Source organism: Bufo bufo, chromosome 7, assembly GCF_905171765.1.
Source record: "Bufo bufo chromosome 7, aBufBuf1.1, whole genome shotgun sequence".
Classification (NCBI taxonomy): domain Eukaryota; kingdom Metazoa; phylum Chordata; class Amphibia; order Anura; family Bufonidae; genus Bufo; species Bufo bufo.
The window spans coordinates 230730515-230757793 of NC_053395.1; the positions used below are offsets into that span (position 1 = coordinate 230730515).

General features: G+C 46.2%; 1 protein-coding gene across 4 annotated transcripts in view; it reads left to right on the forward strand.

The window, feature by feature from the left end:
* Positions 1 to 27279, forward strand: part of GLI2 (GLI family zinc finger 2) — a 124601-nt gene that overhangs the window by 92831 nt on the left and 4491 nt on the right. For all 4 annotated transcript variants that reach the window (XR_005780505.1, XR_005780506.1, XM_040440301.1 and 1 more), the window contains exons 5-13: positions 2494 to 2685; positions 17725 to 17926; positions 18014 to 18221; positions 18960 to 19073; positions 20786 to 20917; positions 21822 to 21971; positions 22771 to 22935; positions 24061 to 24327; positions 26568 to 26898. Coding sequence is in view for 2 of the 4 variants with exons in the window: in XM_040440301.1 (XP_040296235.1) it covers positions 2494 to 2685; positions 17725 to 17926; positions 18014 to 18221; positions 18960 to 19073; positions 20786 to 20917; positions 21822 to 21971; positions 22771 to 22935; positions 24061 to 24327; positions 26568 to 26898 (1761 nt within the window). In the remaining 2 variants the exon portion in view is untranslated. The remainder of the gene's footprint in view (positions 1 to 2493; positions 2686 to 17724; positions 17927 to 18013; positions 18222 to 18959; positions 19074 to 20785; positions 20918 to 21821; positions 21972 to 22770; positions 22936 to 24060; positions 24328 to 26567; positions 26899 to 27279) is intronic.

The window sequence follows — 27279 nt, forward strand, 5'->3', positions numbered from 1 at the left end:
TATATTCTATGTATGTCCTGTATGTATGTATTGTATATTCTATGTATGTCCTGTATGTATGTATGTATTGTATATTCTATGTATGTCCTGTATGTATGTATTGTATATTCTATGTATATCCTGTATGTATTGTATATTCTATGTATATCCTGTATGTATGTATGTATTGTATATTCTATGTATGTCCTGTATGTATGTATTGTATATTCTATGTACGTCCCTGTATATTGTATGTCCTATATGTTAATAATATATATGTCCTGTATATTCTATGTATATCCTGTATGTATGTATTGTATATTCTATGTATGTCCTGAGACATCCTCTACAATTAAGATTTAGGGTCCGCAGCCCCCCTCCCCCCTTCATTTCTCTGCTGGAAACACTGGACCAAGTGCCTGTTGGAGTGAATGGCCACAAATGGGTGAACCCCTATAATGAGCCAAATTGAAGCCACCCCAACAATCCCCTGCCGGCCACATGCCGGGCTCCGGATCCTCAGGCCATCAGTTGATACAGGGGAAATGTATTACATCCTAACGTATGGCCAACCATGTCATACATGATGGGGTCCACCAGAACAAGAGGCGCTCTGTTGGTCATGGGTCCCACGTGGGGGCCTCCCCTTCTATCCAATCTAAATGTTTCAGTAGGGCCTATGGACACCGGTGAGGCAGCCCCCTTAAATTAAAGGGGTGGCCTGCTTTGGGCAATCCTAACTTGTTTAAAGGGATCCTTGGCAATAAGTCGATCACAAAGTCTCCACCTGCTGGAATCCCCAGCGATCAGCTGCAACCTGTGGGGAAACCGGACAGTGTGCACTTTCCCTACAGCGCCTCCATAGGGGAAACAATGCATTACACCATGTCAACTTAAAGGGGTTGTCTGAGTAATGCAGGGTAGGTCCTCCAGGACCGAGAGATGAGGATCCCTGTATTCTGTACATGGACCCCTAGAATGGGCATCTTGACTGTGACTGCAGGGCAGCAATAGGAACCCGGATATAACACCAGCAACGCCCCGATATTGTGTGCGCGGCCCTAATAGGGTGACTTGTAAGGGCTGAAGCCTGCTCCACTTTCTCCACTTGTGGTCCGTGCTCTTCTATATCTTCTCAATATCTGCACCTTATTTCACGGACTGAGCGTTGGGATCAGCCGCCCATTTCCCAGTATATTTCATCCTTATCTCCAAGGCTTCGTCCATGTTCTCAGCCTTGAACGTTTTCTCCTTGAATGGATTGGGACAGAGGGTGACACTATATATTTTTCCTCCGTGCGCCGGGTGCAGTTTGGAGGATTTGCAGCTGTGAGAAATTCTGTAATTGGCTCTGGCAAAGTGCAAGGATTGAGGGAGCCAGACGCCAGGACTCGCCGCGGCCAACACATCTCCAGCCCATGTGCGTCTCCTCAGCATCGCCCAGAGTGGAGCCGACGGTAATGAGGCCGTTTAGACGTCTTCCTACAGGATGGAGGCATTGGAGAGCGTTCACACACCGCGGCTCCATCTCCTACCCCATAACAATGGGACAAGTTTCACCATAAAATTTAAAACTTTTCATTTTTTTTATCCTGTCCTGTTCTTCATGTGCAATATATTCTGTAGTAAGGCCATGTGGTGCCGCCCTTTACGGGATCCCTCAATTTATCCCACTGGTTGTATTGGAGTTTGACCTTGCTTGATCTGCTGGAGATCACTGGGGCAGATTTACTGCTCCCGTAAACTCTAGACGGCCTAAAGAGGCGCCACGTTTATCACAGTGGCTCAGGCTGGATGAGAGGTTTGGCGCACTGCGATCACTTTACACCACCTACTGCTTTGTGCCAACATTTTGCACCAATTTATTTTTTGCAATTTTGCTAACGTTGTCTCTTTAGCGATGCCCCTATGAACCTGGCAAAAATAGTGATGTATGAATTGTGCCAGAACAGGGGAGTGACTTGGAACGTTTAGTCAGTCCAGCATTGCATTTGCGCCAAACTTTTTATGTATTTGAGCCATTTGTAATGCGCTGTGCCCGGCACTTTACATTTACCCCTTTTGACAGTTGAAACAAATTATAAATATTTTTTTTTATAATGAAATTGCACTTATGTTTACATTGTAAAGTTAACGATGAAGTTCTGCAAACTGTGCGTTCAAGGCTCTGATGAGACGTGGTGCCGGGTGGATGTAACCTTTAGATCATTTATTGTATTGTAAGTAGTTACATTGTTATAATGTGTAATCTTATTGGAAATGCAACAATTGATATAAATGATGTTTCCCTTGTGTTTCCCTTGGAATATTTGTCTGGAGGTTACAATGTCAAGTCACCATTAAGAAAGTCATTTAAAAATAGCCGCAGAGCTGAATTTCTGGGATAAAAATGGGGATATTCTCCGTGTCCTGAGGCCTTTGTCTGGCCGGATAAACCCCCCAATCTCCACTACACTGAGTATTTCCAAATGATGCCGAATCCTCTGGTAACCCTGCTCTGCTCTCTCCTCACAGCTGCTCACGAGCACTTAAAAGAAAGGGGCATCTTTGGCATCGCACCCCCGCCGCCTGGTGTCGTCCCCGCAGATTACTACCACCAGATGTCGCTACTGGCCGGACACCCCAGCCCCTATGGAGAGCTCCTGCTACAGACAGGGGCCGCGGGAAGTGCAGGCCACCTCCATGACTATCTGACTCCTATGGATGGTAAGTTATTCCAGTATAAACTACAGATTGGCGCAGTAATGAAAAGTAGGAAGTGCTCGACTCCATATGCAGTGGCGCATCTATACCGGGGGAAGGGCAGATCCTGCACTTGTGGTCCGCTGCTAATGGCAATCACTAGCAAAAAAGCATACAATGGAGGATGCCCGCAGCGGACCACAAGTACCACAATAGACATCCCACACAGGATAGCAAATGTGTGGATGTGATAAACAAACAAAATAACAATAACTTTTACAATGACCGGTGCGCTCTGCGGTCTAAACCCTCATACAAAAGATATTGTTATTGTGTGAGTTATTCCAGTGTATATAAAGTATCTTGTCTAACCCTGTGGTGTATAGGGATGATGGGGGTTGTATCTGGATATTCTGTGTCCTGCGCGTGGTCACATATCTTCCATGTTGTTATGACTGCTGTCATCTGAACTTATTTCAGCAACGATCAGGTATTAATAATGGTAAATCCGTTCTCTGTAGCTTCAGCGTTCATTATCTCAGAGATACAACAACTCCCATCGTCTCTTAACCCCTCACCCCCAGTCGTCTCTGCAGTATGGTTCCTATAGAACATGTCATTACATTCCTGCACACCATGGTGTGTAACTATGAATTATACAAAGCAACCTGTGGTATATGTCATATCTGTCGGGGGGGGGTGAAATCCGGGACTGATACTAAATGTACATCCAGTATTCTGAAATAATGTTAACAGTGTAACAGGTAACAGTGACATAGTATCATTGACATACCGCAATATACAGCAAAATACAGTAACACGCAGTATCAAACAGTAATGTACAGTGACATACAATATCAGACAGTAACATATAATAACATGCAGTAACATAATAACATATAATAACATATAATAACACACAGTAACATATAATAACATATAGTAACATATAATAACACGCAGTAACATATAATAACATATAGTAACATAGTAACACGCAGTAACATACAGTAACATATAATAACATATAGTAACATATAATAACACACAGTAACATACAGTAACATATAATAACATATAGTAACATATAATAACACACAGTAACATACAGTAACATATAATAACATATAGTAACATATAATAACACACAGTAACATACAGTAACATATAATAACATATAGTAACATATAATAACACACAGTAACATACAGTAACATATAATAACATATAGTAACATATAATAACACACAGTAACATACAGTAACATATAATAACATATAGTAACATATAATAACACACAGTAACATACAGTAACATATAATAACGTACAGTAATAATGAGGCCTCAGTAAAACACAGTAAACACGGACGTCTTCGCAGGTTCTGCCGCCGCTTCTTCCCCTGATGCGGGATCCTCAGCGCCTTAGACCCGGCAGCCGTGTTTTCTTAAGGAGCGACCAGATTAGAGCCCCCCGGTCGCCCCGTCATCATCTGTTGCCTTTAATCAGGATCTGGACTCCATTTTCCCCAAAAACAGGCAAAACGCTGCATTAATTATTTGCAGACTTCATGGGTTGGAGGAGGGGGGTCGGTATCTGCACATTGAGGGCTGTATTTAGACCCCCCTCCCCCATACATGATGGATGTGCTGCTGACGAGATGTCCTGTGTTCTGCCGGATACTCCAGCTTCTAGTCTAGTGTGAGATGATGATGGTAGTAGTGCCCCCCCCCCCTCCTACCAAAAGGAGTTGTCCGATCTTACACAGATAAGGAGCTTTAGAGTAGACTAGGTGCTTCAGTATCTCTATTTGCTGTCAGCGGACGGATGAATGTCTTATTTACACCCAGAGTCTAAAATCCCTTATAAACTCCGACTTCAGAAAGTGGCATTTATCATGTAGAAAGGGTTAATACAAGGCCCTTCCTAATGTATTGGGATTCTCCCTGTTGCTTCCTTTGCTGGCTGGATTCATTTTCCCATCACATTACACACGGCTCATATCCAGGGGTTACGACCACCCTGTAATCCAGCAGCGGTGGTCGTGCTATCACACTATAGGAAAAAGTGCTGGCTGCTCAATGTATCGGTGCAGGTAAAATAATGTATCGGCTCCCTGAAAACTGCCTAGACTCGCTACAACCATAACCAACTCACCGGCTCTGTGATAAGGGGCAGGTATTCATCAACAGCCTTTAAACAAAAATGTTTCCATTTACTGACAGCAAACAGAGATCTGGTAAATGGGGGAATGAAAGATTGAAGGTAGTTTTGTTCCCACCGCTGATGGGTTTGTTACTATGTGTCAGTAAAGATTTCTGCTGCTGCAAGTGTTTCCTGAGAGGCTCAATTCACTGACCGAGCTCTAAAGGGTATTTTCAGGTGGAGTTCCCCTTTAAAGGGAATATGTCGTGGGAGATGTGCGCTGCTCACCTCATTCTTATGCTCTTGGTCCGATCTCCATATCTGCCCCAATGTGGAGGAATCAGCATTTTCTTTTATGCCAATTCTCCCCTGGGTGCAACGAAGGTGTTGCTGTTGCACCTCGTGGCACCCAGAGGCTCCACTCACTTGCTCTGATGTCCACGTCCCAACCACTTTGGCTGACAGGTCGGCGCAGTGAAGACGCACTCACGCCAGGCCCTGAAGTTATGCGGCAGCGTGTTTGGCGCACCCGCAGGCCAGGCGGATGGGTGTAGATCGCGGTATCTGATGGCAGATTCCCTTTAGGCCCCGGTTCAGTCCTGGATGTCCTGAGTGAAAACCCTCCTGCCTGCAGTGCGGCCTCGCACGACCTCGCTCTCTGGAGATGGCGCACATTTGTCACGTGCGCTTAGCGGTTTCTTGCCAGCGCAGACAGGCCGCAGTTTACTTTAATTGTCATCTCAATCATTATGTACAATAACATCACAGCCGGATTAGGACTAAAACTTAGATCTGGGCGCAGGCGGAAAATGTGAGTCCAGGGGAGGACGGCGTGCAATGTTTTCCTTTAATTAACCCCTTTTCTTCTGAGACAACAGAGACAGTATTAAAGTGCCAGAGCTTGTAAGACTGCAGCGGCTAAAGTCACTGTCACATCTTTTCTGCACCTTGTGTCCGTCATCACATTAGAGAAAACGACAGCCGGCGAAATGGCTGATAACAGGGGACAGCAGAGTACAAGGATAGCCTGCACCTTACTGTCCCTTTAAGCTATAAAACACTGGAAGCTCCAGTCTTTGCTATTTTGTGTTACTTTTATGAGGAAAAGTTCTGCAACTTTCTAACAGACTTTGTGTCTCAATTTCTCCAAGTTTTCAAGATCTGTGCTTGCTGTCAATGCATGAAAATACTCTTGTTTATCCCAAAGGACAAAACTAGGCCTTAGGCTACATGCACACGACCGTTGTGTGTTTTGCGGTCCACAAATCGAGGATCTGCAAAACACGGATGGCGTCCGTGTGCGTTCCACAATTTTAAGAACGGCACGGACAGCCTTTAATATAGCTGCCTATTCTTGTCCGCGGACTGCAGGTACTGGCCTTAAAAGAACGCTGTGTAGTATTCATACCAACATTTAGAGCTGAATAATATCATCATATAAATGTATAGGAATCAGAGCTCCAAACCCAACCAGAGACATAAAGTTACAGGCTAAAAGTCTGCCTGCCTGCAGCCACCACTAGAGGGAGCTCAGGAGATTACTACATACAGATATATACAGCCATCACTAGAGGGAGCTCAGGAGATTACTATATACAGATATACACAGCGGCCACTAGAGGGAGCTCAGGAGATTACTACATACAGATATACACAGCCACCACTAGAGGGAGCTCAGGAGATTACTACATACAGATATATACAGCCATCACTAGAGGGAGCTCAGGAGATTACTATATACAGATATACACAGCGGCCACTAGAGGGAGCTCAGGAGATTACTACATACAGATATACACAGCCACCACTAGAGGGTGCTCAGGAGATTACTACATACAGATATATACAGCCACCACTAGAGGGAGCTCAGGAGATTACTATATACAGATATACACAGCGGCCACTAGAGGGAGCTCAGGAGATTACTACATACAGATATACACAGCCACCACTAGAGGGAGCTCAGGAGATTACTACATACAGATATATACAGCCATCACTAGAGGGAGCTCAGGAGATTACTATATACAGATATATACAGCCACCACTAGAGAGAGCTCAGGAGATTACTACATACAGATATATACAGCCACCACTAGAGGGAGCTCAGGAGATTACTACATACAGATATATACAGCCACCACTAGAGGGAGCTCAGGAGATTACTACATACAGATATATACAGCCACCACTAGAGGGAGCTCAGGAGATTACTACATACAGATATATACAGCCACCACTAGAAAGCGCTCAGGAGATTACTACATACAGATATATACAGCCACCACTAGAGGGAGCTCAGGAGATTACTACATACAGATATATACAGCCACCACTAGGGGGAGCTCATGAGATTACTACATACAGATATATACAGCCACCACTAGAGGGAGCTCAGGAGATTGCTACATACAGATATATACAGCCACCACTAGAGGGAGCTCAGGAGATTACTACACACAGTTATATACAGCCACCACTAGAGGGAGCTCAGGAGGTTACTGCATACAGATATATACAGCCACCACTAGGGGGAGCTCAGGAGATTACTACATACAGATATATACAGCCACCACTAGAGGGAGCTCAGGAGATTACTACATACAGATATATACAGCCACCAGTAGGGGGAACTCACTGCATACAGATATATACAGCCATCACTAGAGGGAGCTCAGGAGATTACTACATACAGATATATACAGCCACCACTAGAAGGAGCTGAGGAGATTACTACATACAGATATATACAGCCACCACTAGAAAGAGCTCAGGAGATTACTATATACAGATATATACAGCCACCACTAGAGAGAGCTCAGGAGATTACTACATACAGATATATACAGCCACCACTAGAGGGAGCTCAGGAGATTACTACATACAGATATATACAGCCACCAGTAGGGGGAACTCACTGCATACAGATATATACAGCCATCACTAGAGGGAGCTCAGGAGATTACTACATACAGATATATACAGCCACCACTAGAGGGAGCTCAGGAGATTACTGCATACAGATATATACAGCCACCACTAGAGGGAGCTCAGGAGATTACTACATACAGATATATACAGCCACCACTAGAGGGAGCTCAGGAGATAACTGCATACAGATATATACAGCCACCACTAGAGGGAGCTCAGGAGATTACTGCATACAGATATATACAGCCACCACTAGAGGGAGCTCAGGAGATAACTGCATACAGATATATACAGCCACCACTAGAGGGAGCTCAGGAGATTACTACATACAGATATATACAGCCACCACTAGAGGGAGCTCAGGAGATAACTGCATACAGATATATACAGCCACCACTAGAGGGAGCTCAGGAGATTACTACATACAGATATATACAGCCACCACTAGAGGGAGCTCAGGAGATTACTGCATACAGATATATACAGCCACCACTAGAGGGAGCTCAGGAGATTACTACATACAGATATATACAGTCACCACTAGAGGGAGCTCAGGAGATTACTACACACAGATATACACAGCCATCACTAGAGAGAGCTAAGGAGATTACTGCATACAGATATATACAGTCACCACTGGAGGGAGCTCAGGAGATTACTGCATACAGATATATACAGCCACCACTAGAGGGCGCTCAGGAGATTACTGCATACAGATATATACAGCCACCACTAGAGGGAGCTCAGGAGATTACTGCATACAGATACACACAGCCATCACTAGAGGGAGCTCAGGAGATTACTGCATACAGATATACACAGTCACCACTAGAGGGAGCTCAGGAGAATACTACATACAGATATATACAGCCACCACTAGAGGAAGCTCAGGAGATTACTGCATACAGATACACACAGCCATCACTAGAGGGAGCTCAGGAGATTACTGCATACAGATATACACAGTCACCACTAGAGGGAGCTCAGGAGAATACTACATACAGATATATACAGCCATCACTGGAGGGAGCTCAGGAGATTACTGCATACAGATATATACAGCCACCACTAGAGGGAGCTCAGGAGATTACTGCATACAGATATATACAGCCACCACTGGGGGAGCTCAGGAACTTACAGCAAACTGATATGTACAACCACCACTAGAGGAAGTTTAGGAGCTACACTATATTTGCATTAAATTCAATAATCGCACAGTATGCAGTGAGATCCTGAGTTCCCTCCAGTAGTGGCTGTATCATCTGTATGTAGTGAGCTCCCTCTAGTGGTGACTGTATAACCTGTATGTAGTGAGCTCCCCCTAGTGGCAGCTGTATAATGTGTATGTAGTGAGCTCCCCCTAGTGGTGGCTGTATAATCTTTATGTAGTGAGCTCCCTCAAGTGGTGGCTGTATAATCTGTATGTAGTGAGCTCCTTCTAGTGGTGACTGTATAATCTGTATGTAGTGAGCTCCCCCTAGTGGTGGCTGTATAATTTGTATGTAGTGAGCTCCCCCTAGTGGTGGCTGTATAATCTGTATATAGTGAGCTCCCTCTAGTGTTGGCTGTATAATCTGTATATAGTGAGCTCCCTCTAGTGTTGGCTGTATAATCTGTATATAGTGAGCTCCCCCTAGTGGTGACTGTATAAACTGTATGTAGTGAGCTCCCTCTAGTGGTGGCTGTATAATCTGTATGTAGTGAGCTCCCCCTAGTGGTGACTGTATAATCTGTATGTAGTGAGCTCCCTCTAGTGGTGGCTCGATAATCTGTATGTAATGAGCTCCCTCTTGTGGTGGCTGTATAATCTGTATGTAGTGTGCTCCCTCTAGTGGTGGCTGTATAATCTGTATGTAGTGAGCTCCCTCTAGTGGTGGCTGTATAATCTGTATGTAGTGAGCTCCCTCTAGTGGTGGCTGTATAATCTGTATGTAATGAGCTCCCTCTTGTGGTGGCTGTATAATCTGTATGTAGTGAGCTCCCTCTAGTGGTGACTGTATAATCTGTATGTAGTGAGCTCCCCCTAGTGGTGGCTGTATAATCTGTATATAGTGAGCTCCCTCTAGTGGTGGCTGTATAATCTGTATGTAGTGAGCTCCCTCTAGTTAGTGGTGACTGTATAATCTGTATGTAGTGAGCTCCCTCTAGTGGTGGCTGTATAATCTGTATGTAGTGAGCTCCCTCTAGTTAGTGGTGACTGTATAATCTGTATGTAGTGAGCTCCCTCTAGTGGTGGCTGTATAATCTGTATGTAGTGAGCTCCCTCTAGTTAGTGGTGACTGTATAATCTGTATGTAGTGAGCTCCCTCTAGTGGTGGCTGTATAATCTGTATGTAGTGAGCGTCCTCTAGTGGTGGCTGTATAATCTGTATGTAGTGAGCTCCCTCTAGTGGTGGCTGTATAATCTGTATGTAGTGAGCTCCCTCTAGTGGTGACTGTATAATCTGTATGTAGTGAGCTCCCTCTAGTGGTGGCTGTATAATCTGTATGTAGTGAGCTCCCTCTAGTGGTGACTGTGTAATCTGTATGTAGTGAGCTCCCTCTAGTGGTGGCTATATAATCTGTACGTAGTTAGCTCCCTCTAGTGGTGGCTGTATAATCTGTATGTAGTGAGCTCCCCCTAGTGGTGGCTGTATAATCTGTATGCAGTGAGCTCCCTCTAGTGGTGACTGTATAATCTGTATGCAGTGAGCTCCCTCTAGTGGTGGCTGTATAATCTGTATGCAGTGAGCTCCCTCTAGTGGTGGCTGTAAAATCTGTATGCAGTGAGCTCCCTCTAGTGGTGGCTGCTGGAATCCAGAATGTTATCTTGTATCTATGACTATGTAGAGGATTTGGAGCCTTGGTATCAGAAAAACAAATTTTTGATCGATATAAAGATAAATTATAATTGGATTCTGCACAGAATTTTAGTGTTCAGTTGAAGGGGTCCAGGGGCTCAGGGAGTCCGGCAGTGCATAGGGACCCTCAGTTATGGGGCTCCACCTTTCAGTCCTGACACTCAGCTCATCAGTGGATCCATAGCAGATGTTCATATAAGATGAGCCGGTGTATAAGGGTGTTCCCATTATGGCCAGGTTCACACCACTGTAGCTTCTGGATCAGTGTTCAGACTACTCTCCGGACAGAAGTCAGTTTTAATGGTTTTAGTACAAAATTTTCAATTTGTGGTGATCTGACAATGAATGGCTGATGGCAAATCAACAAGTGTGACGATTGGCAGGGTGGTCTCAGGTGGTCCCTGCTCAGTAGTAATACATCATGCAGAGCTCGGGCTGCTGTATCTGAGCCGCACTTCATTGCTTCATTGTGAGCCTTGGACAGGAGCCTGCGCGTTTCACGGCCACACAGAGTGCGATTGATAGAGTCCAGGCAGCTGCAGGCTCCGCTCTGTGACTGCCCTTGTCTGCTCATTGCTTGCGCTGTGCCAGATGACGGTCATTTGCTCGGCTGCTGGACACCGGCCACAGAGACAACTCTTATTTTATGTTATTCCAAGTGCTGGGACGGCACATCCTGACTCTTCCCGGTATCCGAGCTGCTGATGTGGTACATGGATGAGCAGGGGGCTCTGTCTGCAGGGTCCTGAATGTGAGGACTTGGGCACAGTCCTGGGGTTCTGGATATGAGGACCTGTGCACAGTCCTTGGGTCCTGGGTATGAGGGCATGTGCACAGTCCTGGGGTCCTGGATATGAGGACATGTGCACAGTCCTTGGGTCCTGGATATGAGGACATGTGCACAGTCCTTGGGTCCTGCATATGAGGACTTGGGCACAGTCCTTGGGTCCTGGATATGAGTACATGTGCACAGTCCTTGGGCCTGGGTATGAGGACATGTGCACAGTCCTTGGGTCCTGGATATGAGGACATGTGCACAGTCCTGGGGTCCTGGATATGAGGACATGTGCACAGTCCTGGGGTCCTGGATATGAGGACATGTGCACAGTCCTGGGGTCCTGGATATGAGGACATGTGCACAGTCCTGGGGTCCTGGATATGAGGACATGTGCACAGTCCTGGGGTCCTGGATATGAGGACATGTGCACAGTCCTGGGGTCCTGGATATGAGGACATGTGCACAGTCCTAGGGGTCCAGGATATGAGGACATGTGAACAGTCCTGGGGTCCTTGATATGAGGACTTGGGCACAGTTCTAAGGTCCTGGATATGAGGACATGTGAACAGTCCTGGGGTCCTGGATATGAGCACCCTAGCCTTTTGCTGTGGGCTCCCCTCAATTCTATATACACCCCGGTTTTATAGAACTCACCCAGATGTTAAAGAGGACCTGTTCCCGCTCCTGACATGTCTGGTTTAGTAACTACTTGTTTTCCCCATGTATTAACAATTCTGGAGCATCTGTTCTTACGACACTGTGCTGTGCCATTCCTCTGTTATTCCTGCTAGAAGTTTACAGATAAATATCCAGCAGTCTGCAGTAAAGGTACAGCTGGGTGTTGCCAGTAGCTGGTGTGTCTCACTGTCCAATCAGAGCTTCTGGTGTCAGACTGTGCAGCCCCCGCCCCTCCTCTCCTGACTGGTAACACCCATCTTGACCTTTACTGCAAGTTGCTGGCAATTCATTCATAAACTTCTAGTAGAAATAACAGAGGAATGGCACAACATAGCGTTATAAGAACAGATGCTCCAGAATCGTTATTACATGGGGAAAGCAAGTAATTACTATGACAGACATGTCCGGAGAGGGGAGAGGTCCTCTTTAACATGTACAGTCGTGGCCAAAAGTTTTGAGAATTACATAAATATTGGAAATTGGAAAAGTTGCTGCTTAAGTTTTTATAATAGCAATTTGCATCTACTCCAGAATGTTATGAAGAGTGATCAGATGAATTGCATAGTCCTTCTTTGTCATGAAAATTAACTTAATCCCAAAAAAACCTTTCCACTGCATTTCATTGCTGTCATTAAAGGACCTGCTGAGATCATTTCAGTAATCGTCTTGTTAACTCAGGTGAGAATGTTGACGAGCACAAGGCTGGAGATCATTATGTCAGGCTGATTGGGTTAAAATGGCAGACTTGACATGTTAAAAGGAGGGTGATGCTTGAAATCATCGTTCTTCCATTGTTAACCATGGTGACCTGCAAAGAAACGCGTGCAGCCATCATTGTGTTGCATAAAAATGGCTTCACAGGCAAGGATATTGTGGCTACTAAGATTGCACCTCAATCAACAATTTATAGGATCATCAAGAACTTCAAGGAAAGAGGTTCAATTCTTGTTAAGAAGGCTTCAGGGCGTCCAAGAAAGTCCAGCAAGCGCCAGGATCGTCTCCTAAAGAGGATTCAGCTGCGGGATCGGAGTGCCACCAGTGCAGAGCTTGCTCAGGAATGGCAGCAGGCAGGTGTGAGCGCATCTGCACGCACAGTGAGGCCAAGACTTTTGGAAGATGGCCTGGTGTCAAGAAGGGCAGCAAAGAAGCCACTTCTCTCCAAAAAAACATCAGGGACAGATTGATCTTCTGCAGAAAGTATGGTGAATGGACTGCTGAGGACTGGGGCAAAGTCATATTCTCCGATGAAGCCTCCTTCCGATTGTTTGGGGCATCTGGAAAAAGGCTTGTCCGGAGAAGAAAAGGTGAGCGCTACCATCAGTCCTGTGTCATGCCAACAGTAAAGCATCCTGAGACCATCCATGTGTGGGGTTGCTTCTCATCCAAGGGAGTGGGCTCACTCACAATTTTGCCCAAAAACACAGCCATGAATAAAGAATGGCACCAAAACACCCTCCAACAGCAACTTCTTCCAACAATCCAACAACAGTTTGGTGAAGAACAATGCATTTTCCAGCACGATGGAGCACCGTGCCATAAGGCAAAAGTGATAACTAAGTGGCTCGGGGACCAAAACGTTGACATTTTGGGTCCATGGCCTGGAAACTCCCCAGATCTTAATCCCATTGAGAACTTGTGGTCAATCCTCAAGAGGCGGGTGGACAAACAAAAACCCACTAATTCTGACAAACTCCAAGAAGTGATGATGACAGAATGGGTTGTATCAGTCAGGAATTGGCCCAGAAGGTGATTGAGAGCATGCCCAGTCGGATTGCAGAGGTCCTGAAAAAGAAGGGCCAACACTGCAAATACTAACTCTTTGCATAAATGTCATGGAATTGTCGATAAAAGCCTTTGAAACGTATGAAGTGCGAGTAATTATATTTCACTACATCACAGAAACAACTGAAACTAAGATCTAAAAGCAGTTTAGCAGCAAACTTTGTGAAAACGAATATTTGTGTCATTCTCAAAACTTTTGGCCACGACTGTAGATATTCCTTCTAGCCTTCTCCCCGGTACCAGGACCTGGTTTGGTCCACCCATTGGTAAGTGGACGCAGAGGCAGTGCTAACATCCTCCTGAATATATTAATGGGGCCTGTAGGTAAGTGGCGAGCGCCGACATAAATCAATGCAAACGAGGACAGAAAAATGAGCACAAAGTTTCCGTGTTCCCTAATTCATCAGGGGAAGTGGCACATTAATAAGCGGGTCTCCCCAGAGGTGGGCAGGTAGCGGAGATGGATCTGGCTGCCAGCACTGTCCTGCTTCCGCCAGCTAATAGAGGGAAAACACATTGTAATCCGCTGCCTCTGGATCGCCCCTCATTACTCATCCCTCATTGGATAATTACATCTGTGCCCAGTGCAGTGCCGGACGAGATCAGCGGCGCCGTATACACCACAGGAGTCCCCTATATAGCCCCCACACCCAGGACAGAGCGAGGGAAGGGGGTTGACCCTCAGATGCCAGTAGACCGGGTTACCAGGAGCAGAAGCGCTGCCCATGAGGAGGAGGGGGGTGATTATCCTGAGCTGAGGCTCCATGGACCCTATAGCTACTGTAGGGTCTGCCTCTGCGAGCCATCATGTACAACGAGTCCCGCAAGGGTGGAAAGGGCTTTCCGGACCTGCCCACTTTACTGCGGATCGCCTTTGCTTGTGACAGCATTCGCCGGACTCTGAGAACTGCAAACGGCTCTGCGGGCAAGGCAATGTCTCGCTTCTTGCTCCTGCCCCTCTGCAGGGGTCTGGGCTGGGACAAGTGGGACAGCTCCATCCCTTACAACTGGCACGCTCCCTGGTATTACGGAGATGTCGTCAGGTTTGTGAGGGAACATCAACTAGAAGGCCTCAAGCCCGACTTGTGGAAACCCAAGACGATCCACAAGCTAATCAGAGCAAAGGACTTGGTGGAGTCAATTCCAGGGCTCCCTGATGACACCGCAGAGACAGTATGGACTCCATCCGGAGAGGCCTACCCATCCGGTCATTCATGCACGCCCCGCAACTGGTGCAAAACCCGGTACTGCCCCAGGTGCCCTTTCACGGAGGAAACGTCTTATCACCTGTTTTGGGAGTGCCCCTGTGCACAAGGCCTGTTGGATGCCCAGGAACAGCCTGCAACTCACCTCGGGGTTGTACGGACTATTTCCCGGGATTCATACTGTTGAGGCCATCCAGGAACCAGCTTATCCTCAGAAGGGAGAACATGTCCGCCCTGGACTGCCGCAGGTTTATCCACAGCCTGTTGTGGGACTACAACATCTTGGACATCGACGACGAAGAAGAGGACAAAACCCCTCCCTTTCCCCCCCCCCCCCTTCCTCCGTTTGTGTCTGTCCTTTCAATAAAGTTTCGGGCATGTGATTTCCCCTCCCTACCTCCTCCTTCGCATCCCCCACCCCTCATCACTGTCTAAGGCAGGCATCCTCAAACTGCGGCCCTCCAGCTGTTGCAAAACTACAACTCCCAGCATGCCCGAACAGCCTACAGGTATCAGTCTACAGCAGGGCATTGTGGGAGTTGTAGTTTTACAACAGCTGGAGGGCCGCAGTTTGAGGATGCCTGGTCTAAGGGTACTTTCACACTAGCGTTTACGTTTTCCGGTATTGAGTTCCGTCATAGGGGCTCAATACTGAAAAGAAAACGCTTCAGTTTTGTCCCCATTCATTGTCAATGGGGACAAAACTGAACTGAACAGAACGGAGTGCTCCAAAATGCATTCCGTTCCGTTTAGTTGCGTTCCCATACCGGAGAGCAAACCGCAACATGTTGTATTTTGCTTTCCGTCCTGGGATGCGGAGCAAGACGGATCCGGCATGACCCCCAATGCAAGTCAATGGGGACGGATCAGTTTTCTCTAACACAATCTGACACAATAGAAAACGAATCCGTCCCCGATTGACTTGCATTGGAGTTCATGCCGGATCCGTCTTGGCCATGTTAACGATAATACAACCGGACCCGTTCATAACGCAGACGGTTGTATTATCAGTAACGGAAGCGTTTTTGCTGAACCCTGCCGGATCCAGTAAAAAAGCTGGTGTGAACGTAGCCTTAATGCTTTGTTGGAAGGTTTGTGTTCATTTGTGGTTGAATCGGAATGCTAGTGTAGCATGCAATGTGACGTACAGTGAGGATAGCCTGCGCTTTACATGACAATACCGCGCTAGGAAAGACGACTGAAGTATTTATTAAGTGCTGCGTCACAGTACTAGGTATGTATGGTTGACGATTTGATTGTAATAAAGGCATTTTCAATCAAAAAATGGAGGGTCTTCAGGTAGGTGGCAGATTCTAGAGCAGACCCCTCGAAATGCTACAATAAAGGGTCAGCTGTTCTCCCCCACTTGCTGCCGATGCCTGTCTTCAGTGTCATAGGTCATCGCTCATTACTATATAGGTCCGCAGTGTCAGGCTACACACACACGGGGAGAATTTGGCGCAGTGAATTTTGCAGCAGATTTGGCCCCATTTCTCCCTGTGTGGTGGAAATCTGCACCCTAGGGACATGTTCATATTGCGGATTTTCCATGCAGATTTCAGGGAGCATTCCCCCGCAGATAAGACCACCTGTATTCCGCCTCCCGTTGTTTCTCAATGGGAATCCTCACTGCTGTACATATGGCTACCATTTTCAAGATCCAAAACCAAGTCAAGAAGGGAGATTGTGAGTAAGGCTCCATTCACACGTCCGCAAAATGGGTCCGCATCCTTTCCGCAATTTTGCGGAAAGGGTGCGGACCCATTCATTCTCTATGGGGACGGAATGTGCTGTCCGCATCCACATTTGCGGATCCGCACTTCCGCATCCGTGCTTCCGTTTCCGCAAAAAAATAGAACATGTCCTATTCTTGTCCGCAATTGCGGACAAGAACAGGCATATTCTATTATGTTGGCAATGTGCGGTCCGCAAAATGCGGAACACACATTGCCGCTTTCCGTGTTTTGCGGATCCGTGTCTCCGTGTATCTGCAAAACACATTGCGGACGTGTGAATGGAGCCTAATCCACGGCCAGATCCTCGGCATTCACACTGCAAACCCGCAGCAGAATCCCAGGGTCCGCCTCGGACTTCTGTCACAGATTCAGTGGGATTGGAACATCACCTTAATGACCTGCAGCAGTTGTATCCCCCATACACAGGATGTAACAGTCACAGTATATACACTGTATGATACAATGTAACAGTCACAGTATATACAGTATGTATGATACAATGTAACAGTCACAGTATATACACTGTATATGATACAATGTAACAGTCACAGTATATACAGTATATATGATACAATGTAAGTCACAGTATATACACTATATGATACAATGTAACAGTCACAGTATATACAGTATATATGATACAATGTAAGTAAGTCACAGTATATATGATACAATGTAAGTCACAGTATATATGATACAATGTAACAGTCACAGTATATACACTATATATGATACAATGTAACAGTCACAATATATACTGTATATATTATGTAGTGATCACAGTATACACTGTGTATATATATATATATATACACAATGTAACAGTCACAGTATATACAGTATATATGATACAATGTAAGTCACAGTATATCATGTATATATGATACAATGTAACAGTCACAGTATATCATGTATATATGATACATTGTTGCGGTTGTCAGTTTTGATCACACTGTCTTTACTCTCCCAGTTTCCCGGTTCTCGAGTCCCCGTGTCACGCCGAGGTTAAGCCGGAAGCGAGCCCTGTCTATCTCCCCCCTCTCTGATGCCAGCATTGACCTGCAGACCATGATCCGCACCTCGCCCAACTCCCTGGTGGCGTACATCAATAACTCCAGGAGCAGCTCCGCAGCCAGCGGCTCCTACGGGCACTTATCCGCCGGAGCGATCAGGTGAGTGCTGTGTCAGATCTGGGACTTTCCTTGTAGGATCCAGAGGTGTCGTAATAACAGTGTAACTACTTCTGCCGTCTCCTCCAGCCCGGCCTTCAGCTTCCCGCATCCCATCAACCCGATGGCCTATCAGCAACTCCTGAACCAGCAGCGCAGTCTGAACTCCACATTCGGGCACAGCCCCCTCATCCATCCGCCCCCCTCATTTGCATTGCGCCAGCAGGGATGTGTGCCCACCTCCAGCCCAGCTCCAGCCCCAACCATCAGCAGCACCGCGGCATCCAACCCCGGCCAGGTGAGCCGCCAGCATCGGCGTAATGTTGCCCTGATTTGGCGATTGCACACTTGGTGCGAGGGAAACGTAAATCTCACTGGAAGAAAATAAATCCTCAGTTTCTGGAAAATATAATCACTATATAAAGAAGAATTCTGCAGTTTCCAATACATTTTCTGTTTATTTTCACCCTCTTCAAGATCTCGGCTTGCTGTCAGTGAACAGGAACTTTCTTGCCTATATCCAAAGACTATAAACTCATCTGATGGTAATTATGATTGAATCCAGCCCAGACTGCTGTGGGGGAAAAAGTCTGAACTCCAGAGTGATATATTCTGTGCTGATACATTGTAACAAAGTATCAGGGCACAAAACAGATCTGTGTAGCTGGTCTGCTGGTTTGTGTCTAGACTGATACATTGTAACAAGCTCATCAGCTGTGTGAGCAGGAATGCGTCAGGACCTGTATCTCCACCAGCTGACAGCAAGCAGAGATCAGGAGTGTATGTACTGATTCTTGCCTGGACTGGATACATTTCTAGCAAATTCTAAAATGACAAGCAGAGATCTTGAAAATTATTTAAAAAAAGTTTATTAGAAAGTGACAGAACATTTTTTGGTATCAGATCGCCGGGTCGGCCTTATGACGGGGTTTCTGCCGGGTCCATCCTATTCTGATGGGTCCAACCTGTCTTTGTTCTCCGAGTCTTTTGCATCATTTTGATTTATTTCCTGGATGTTTCTTGTGACTTATCGCAGAACAAGCAGAACAGCGAGTCGGCTGTGAGCAGCACGGTCAACCAGGTGATCAGCAAGCGCAGCAAAGTGAAGATCGAGGAGGAGGCGGCCAGCAGGGACTCCCCCAGCCCCCCGGTAACGTGCCCCCTGTCATATGTGTCAGCTAGGTATTCTGGTGGATGTCTCCCCTCCCCGGGTAGAGGCATGTGCCCCCTTATATAATGTGTCCACATATCAGACAAGTGTAACAAATAAGGTCAGTGCTACAATGTATCCTAGAAGTATGTGCCCCCCTTATATATTGCATCCATGCAATGCTACAATGTATCCTAGAAGTATGTGCCCCCCTTATATATTGCATCAATGCAATGCTACAATGTAACCTAGAAGTATGTGCCCCCTTATATATTGCATCCATGCAATGCTACAATGTATCCTAGAAGTATGTGCCCCCCTTATATATTGCATCCATGCAATGCTACAATGTATCCTAGAAGTATGTGCCCCCTTATATATTGCATCAATGCAATGCTACAATGTATCCTAGAAGTATGTGCCCCCCTTATATATTGCATCCATGCAATGCTACAATGTATCCTAGAAGTATGTGCCCCCTTATATATTGCATCCATGCAATGCTACAATGTATCCTAGAAGTATGTGCCCCCCCTTATATATTGCATCCATGCAATGCTACAATGTATCCTAGAAGTATGTGCCCCCCCTTATATATTGCATCCATGCAATGCTACAATGTATCCTAGAAGTATGTGCCCCCCCTTATATATTGCATCCATGCAATGCTACAATGTAACCTAGAAGTATGTGCCCCCCCTTATATATTGCATCCATGCAATGCTACAATGTATCCTAGAAGTATGTGCCCCCTTATATATTGCATCCATGCAATGCTACAATGTATCCTAGAAGTATGTGCCCCCCTTATATATTGCATCCATGCAATGCTACAATGTATCCTAGAAGTATGTGCCCCCTTATATATTGCATCAATGCAATGCTACAATGTAACCTAGAAGTATGTGCCCCCCTTATATATTGCATCCATGCAATGCTACAATGTAACCTAGAAGTATGTGCCCCCCTTATATATTGCATCCATGCAATGCTACAATGTAACCTAGAAGTATGTGCCCCCTTATATATTGCATCCATGCAATGCTACAATGTAACCTAGAAGTATGTGCCCCCTTATATATTGCATCAATGCAATGCTACAATGTATCCTAGAAGTATGTGCCCCCCTTATATATTGCATCCATGCAATGCTACAATGTAACCTAGAAGTATGTGCCCCCCTTATATATTGCATCCATGCAATGCTACAATGTAACCTAGAAGTATGTGCCCCCCTTATATATTGCATCCATGCAATGCTACAATGTAACCTAGAAGTATGTGCCCCCTTATATATTGCATCCATGCAATGCTACAATGTAACCTAGAAGTATGTGCCCCCTTATATATTGCATCCATGCAATGCTACAATGTAACCTAGAAGTATGTGCCCCCTTACAATTTATACTATGTCCACACATCAGATAAGTGTATAAGAAATAAGTTTAACGCTACAATGTAACCTAGAAGTATGTGCCCCCTCATATACTATGTCTACAAAGTGCTACAATGTAACATAGAAGTATATGCCCCCTATGTACTGTGTTACAATGTAACCATTATAGTTCTGTTCTCGGAGCCACAAGCGCCATCAGCGACTGTTTCCTACAGCTTTCGTTATTATGTAATAAAATTATGTTTCACTTCTAGGATTTTTCACACAAAAGCTCTTCATCCTCCTAGTGATTTAACCCTTCATATTCTCCTGGCAGGACCATATGACTGAGCTGAAAGACGACTTGGACAGAGAGGACTGTAAGCAAGAACCGGAGGTCATTTATGAAACCAACTGCCATTGGGAAAGCTGCTCCAAGGAGTTCGACACCCAAGACCAACTGGTCCACGTGAGTTGTCCCTGAGACCCCGATGTTTTTTTTTAAATATACGTGTTATGTACCCATCATGCCTCGCTGCGCACAGTGAAATATTACACCAATGCCTTGTTAATAGTTTGCATTTGTTTAAACATGGAGGAACAGGTTCATTATCGTCACATAGCAGATCCCATCCCTGAAGAACCTGCCGCAGACCCCACCTCCGAGGAACCTGCTACAGGCCCCACTACAGACAAACTTAATAATTAGCGTTACCATAAACCAGATCCTTCACCTGAGGAATCTGATCATTATCACACAGAAGAGCCCATCCCAGACAAACCTGATCATTATCATTACTACACAGCAGATCCCATCCCCGAAGAGCCTTGCAGCAGATCCCACTCCTGAAGAACCTCCTTATCACACTTCAGATCCAACCCTAAAGGAACATGATCATTATCACACAGTAAATTCAACCCCTGAGGAAGCTGCTTATTATCATAACTACACAGGAAATCCCATCTCTAAAGGAACGGCTGCATATCCCACCTCAAAGGAACCTGATGATTATCATTATCACACAGCAAATCCCACCCCTGAGGAAGCTGCCTATTATTATTACACAGCGGAGTCTTAACACTGGACAGAAATTGTTGCCCTAAATGTTTGCAAATTGCTCCAACTTATTTCTCTGAAGGAGCCTTAAACAGAAATGATCTCGGAAAAAAGCAAATATTAATCTATAAATATATGGGTGCCGCGCTGTGTTTATCAGGGCTTTACATTTGCACCAATTTAGGGGTAAAACGTGCAGATAGGCAGGTTACTGTATTGTGCAGTTTTGTGTATAAATGGATGATATTTATTATCATGTATAATATGTCACGTCGGCAGCATGCTGATAATTATCTCCTGCGTCCTCTCTCTGCAGCACATCAATAATGAGCACATTCACGGCGAGAGGAAGGAGTTTGTGTGTCGCTGGCAGGACTGCACGCGGGAGCAGAAGCCATTTAAAGCACAGTACATGCTGGTGGTTCACATGAGGAGACATACAGGAGAAAAGCCTCACAAGTGCACGGTAAGCTGCCGCAAAACTGCCGATATCAGCAGCTGCGACAGTCCGCCCCATAAATAGAAGCTGACGCTGCCCCCCAGGGGACGCCACTAACCACTATACTTACTGCACCTCTGAGGAAGCCCCAGGAGGGAACGCTTCATAAAAGTGCTGCGTTAACGCTCTTAGCGGCTGCTTGTACGTGGGGGGGGGGGTGGACGAAAGCCCCACGTCTAGAGGTTCTAGTTTTCTCTATTAGACCAAGTTTTGATGTGGGGATCTCTCATGTGATTCTTCAGAATCTACCCTATAACTGTTGATCCTGAGCCTCCTGGTTAATGAATAGAATGCTAGTACTACATTAAGAACTGACACACAAGCAACACAGCAAGGCCTCATGCACACGGCCGTATTGCGGGCTGCAAACAGTGGGTCAGCAATATACAGGCACCGGCCGCATGCTCCCCGCATCACACATGCGGACCCATTCACTTGCATGGAGGCACGGAACCCCACGGAAGCAGTACGGAGCGCTTCCATGGTGTTTCTGTCCGTGCATCCGCACCGCAAAAAAATAGAACATGTTCTATTTTTTTGCGGTGCTGACGGATCATGGACCCATTCAAGTTGAATGGGTCTCAATCCGTCCCGGCCGCCACACGGACGTTGCCCGTGCAAAATGCACGAAATGGCAGCGCTACGGCCGTGTGCATGAGGCCTAACAGAAAGAAGGGAGATGAATATCTTTATAACATTGTAGCTGGGTGTTTGGCGTCTGTTTTTGGGGGGTGCATACCCTATAAATGTGTCATTGTTTCCGCAGTTTGAAGGCTGCTTTAAAGCATATTCCAGGCTGGAGAACCTGAAGACTCACCTGCGGTCTCACACCGGAGAGAAGCCGTACGTGTGCGAGCACGAGGGCTGCAACAAGGCCTTCTCCAACGCGTCCGACCGCGCGAAGCACCAGAACAGGACTCATTCCAACGAGGTGAGGCTTCCATTCTGCTGACAGGGGGATTCTGCCCCTTACAGCCGCTCAAGCAAAAAAAAAAAGAAAAAAAATCTTGTTATAGAATTTATTTTGCCGCCGCTCCAGACCGCACCGGCGCTGCACCCCCGACTGTTTCATAAAGTGGCTGCAGATGTTGGGCTGGTGCATGGATGCCAAATAGGTGTGGACTATAAAAGCCGTCCGTCCTGTTAGTGTCGAGCACAGGAAATGGGAAGCATCTGTGCTTCAGAGCTGAACTCTGTTGGCTTTTTTCTTTGTATTCACCATGTGAATGGTGCAGACCCCTGCGGTCATCCCCGGACCTGGCGCACACATGTAACCTGCAGTTTTATTGCTTGGATACACACATCCAGCATCGCACTTGTCAGTTAATAGGGTAATGATGGAAAGCCGAACACAGCAGAGCGGTACTCAGTGCAGCAGAGGGGGCTGTGTTATCCCCCAAAAAGACTAAATTCCGTCATTTCACTTTACTATTGCAGCACAGATTTATAGGCGGCAGTCCCAAACCTGGCGGGACTGAACACATGTACAGCCTGCGTCTGTGGGTGACATACGTGTGCGCCGGGCATGGCACACGACTTTCCAGGATTCACTGTACACGCGTCACACGTCTACCTCCATCTGTGCCTTAGCTTTCATTGGCGATGGAATTATTGTACAAGTGTTTCAGTTCCTCATCATTTTCAAGACCTCTGCTTGCTGTCAGTAGATGAAAGCAAGGCTCGGAATGCAGCTCTCTCTGACCCGGACTTCATTCTGATACATTGTAATAAACTGCAGCTGTGGGAAGGTCGATGGGTTTCCAGCCTATAAATCTAAAGAAGCATGTTCACTGACAGCAAGCAGAGGTTTTAAAACTGAAACAAAATAAAAACAAAATATATTAAGGTTTAATCTAGCAATGATTTACATAAGACAATGATCGTTATAGAAAACGGGATGATTCCTTTAATATTCGGGCAGCAGCGGGGTGAGCAGGCAATACCGCCATCCGACCGGCATTCCTGCCCCGTGGAGAACACTTCGGTCTGATATGTGTAGAAAGGGTTAATGTTGAATTCGCTCAGTCAGTAAGATTTAGTTTTTCGTCTTTTCCAGAAACCATACATCTGCAAAATCCAGGGATGTACGAAGAGATACACAGACCCCAGCTCTCTCCGGAAGCACGTCAAGACGGTTCACGGTCCCGAGGCGCACGTGACAAAGAAACAGCGCAATGATGTCACCTCCAGACCGGGGCCTAGGGAAAACGACGACGACGAAGGCGGTAACAGACTGTCCGCCGAACACACAGAGTCTAATGGAGGCCCCAGAAGTAGAGAAGACGGCTTCCAGTCCAGGACCATCAAGACTGAGGACAGTATGGTGAGTAGTGGAGAGACAGGGGCCCCTGTGCCTGGGGGCCACATATTTCAATAAGGTGTAAAGAACCATATACAGCGACGTGCGACGCCATTGACACGGGGCTAGCTTTTACAGTGGGGACCTCTCACATCTCCGGACAGGTCTGCATCCCCCATGTAAGAACAATTCTGAAGCATCTATTCTTATGACATCCCTCTATTATTCCTACTAGACATTTATGAGTAAAAGTGGAGGCTACCAGTTGGGGGTAACCCTGCATAGTCTAACACTGGCAGTACTGACTGGTTAGCGTCAGACTGTGCAGGGACCCCCCACCCCGACTGGTATCACCCAGGTGGACTTCTCATCATAAACTTCTAGTAGGGATAATAGAGGAACAACACAACATAGAATGCAAGTATTTACTAGAACAGACATGTCAGGAGAGGTGAGGGGTCCTCTGCGGATGTGTATGAAGCTACAGGACGGGGATATAATATCGCACATTGCCGCAGTCAGCGGTGATATTGTCTATTCACAGGAGCATTCTCATGTAACGCTGCCGATACTTTATATCTAGAAGCTGCGGAAAGTTCTAGCAAAGCATAGATTTCTGTCCGGGTAGCAGAGCGGCGGGGGTGGGCTGGTGTATTATTCTACCTGCTCCTGTGGCCCCTGTATACAACACAAAGCCACCAGGGATACAATGTATCAAGATTTCAGTACTAGAAGAACAATGTATCAGAACTGGAATCATTGGGGGCGGGGTTACCAGTAAAGTGAGATTCTGATTGGTTGCTCTGAATGCTATATCTTCCTGCATGTAACGGATCTAACCCTGTTCTTATATCGTTTCATGTGACTCTCAGTCTCTTACTGACTACTACTCCTATTCTTTCTGTTCTTTTTCTAACACTTTCCTAAGGACAGATCTTATCAAGGTGAGAGATTCCTATTCTGGGGTCCCCAGTGCTACGTGGGTTTTGGGGGGACTGAGAGGAGAACGTTAATCGTCAGCTCTGAGCTGTGTGCAATATTAAAGGGCCGGCATCCCGATTAATGCGGACCATATCATAGAATGCATCTTCTGCAAATTTCTAATAGACTTTATATTTGAAATCTTCACTGTTTTTATTACCTCTGCTTACTTTCAGTGAATGGAAACCCCTTGGCTCACATTTAGAGTCTGAAAGCCCTTCCTGTCAGAAACACCGTCATTTATGCTCATCTTGTGTTTCGGGATAGTCACATGCGACAGATTTTGTTGCAGTCATTTTTGGACTGAAAATCTGTTCCATCTGAATGGGGGAAAGCACAGCGATTTCCAGAAGCCATATTCAGAGGACGCTGAAGTTTCAGCAAAAAATCTTCCACATGTACATTTCCTCTGTAACTGATTGCCAGCAATGACACAGTGTAACAAACCCTCAGCTGTGTAAGCAGCCATAGATCAGCATGTCATTCCATCTTTTGAAAGTAAACAATAGATAAATTAATTGACAGCCAGCAGAGATCTTGCAAATAATGAAAGTGTGAGAAAGTTGCTGTGCTTTATACCATGCCTTGACGACTGGGCGACCCCCGTTAACCCATACTTTCACACTTGCGTTAAAGTTTTCCGGTATTGAGTTCCGTCCTTGGGGCTCAATACCGGAAAAAACGGATCAGTTTTATCCTATAGCATTCTGAATGGAGAACGATCCGTTCAGGATGCATCAGTTCAGTCCCTCTTACGTTTTTTGGCCGGAGAAAATACCGCGGCATGCTGCAGTTCCCTCTCCAACCAAAAATCCTTGCCAGCATTAATTCAATTAAAATACATTAATGTTGGATCCGGCCCCAAGTGTTCAGGCAAAACAGATCCGGTCATGCGCAGACCTTTAAAAATGAGAAGAAAATAAATACTGGATCCGTTTTTCCGGATGACAACCGGAAAGACGGATCTGGTATTGCAACGCATCCGGATCCGTCTGACAAATGCATCCGTTTGCGTCCGGATTGACGGATCCGGCAGGCAGTTCCGGTGACAGAACTGCCTGCCGGAATCCTCTGCCGCAAGTGTGAAAGTCGCCTAAATGAAACTGTAGCAAAGATTGCCGATGCATGCTGCAGATAACCCCCATCATCCAGTGACCACCACGTCCTGTGCATGATACTCTCCTTGGTGGTCGAATCGGTTGTGAATAGGACTTTGTTACTACTACTCTCATCAGAACGCCTTCTATATTAGGGCACTGATCGTCTCATGTTCCGTCCCGCAGGTACAGCCCAGCCCTGGCGGCCAGTCGTCGTGCAGCAGTGAGCCGTCTCCACTTGGCAGCACCAACCACACTGACAGCGGAGTAGAGTTTCATGGAGAGGGAGGCCTGGGGGACATCTTTGGTTTGGAGGACACCAGCCATGTGGTGGACTCCACAGTCTCAACTGGTAATGCAATGGTCGGCCTGCAGCTCAGGAAACAAGGTGGCACCGCAGTACAGCGACTGGAGCAGCTCAAGAAGGAGAAGCTGAAGACACTGAAGGAATCTTGCTCATTCATGAATCCAGCTCCACCTGCCAGGAACACCAAATTCCCAGCCATCTCTGGAAATGGTACGTGAGATACCCTGGGGCTTCTTTTTCATTAGACAGGGTGATCTAAGGGGCATCAGTGCTGGTTCCTGCCTCCCATCATCGTAGGTGGTTTCAGTCATGGTCCCTGCAGCAGCCAGTGTCCTGGCCTGGTAATAAAGGGCATCTATTTCTCAGATATTCACTCATGCCATGGCGGAGTTATCCTTTACATTGTGGTCCTATGCAGGCAGGAAACCAGAAGCTGCAGCAAAGTGGATGCGATTTTAACAAATTACATCCACAGGCTGCAGAAAACGTCTGCAAGTAAATCCGTGGCACTTCTGCACTTTCAGCAGATCTGCACTGTGGAGTTCACGCTTCTCAATATATAGGGTTGAATCCACTGGGTATTTTGCAGGG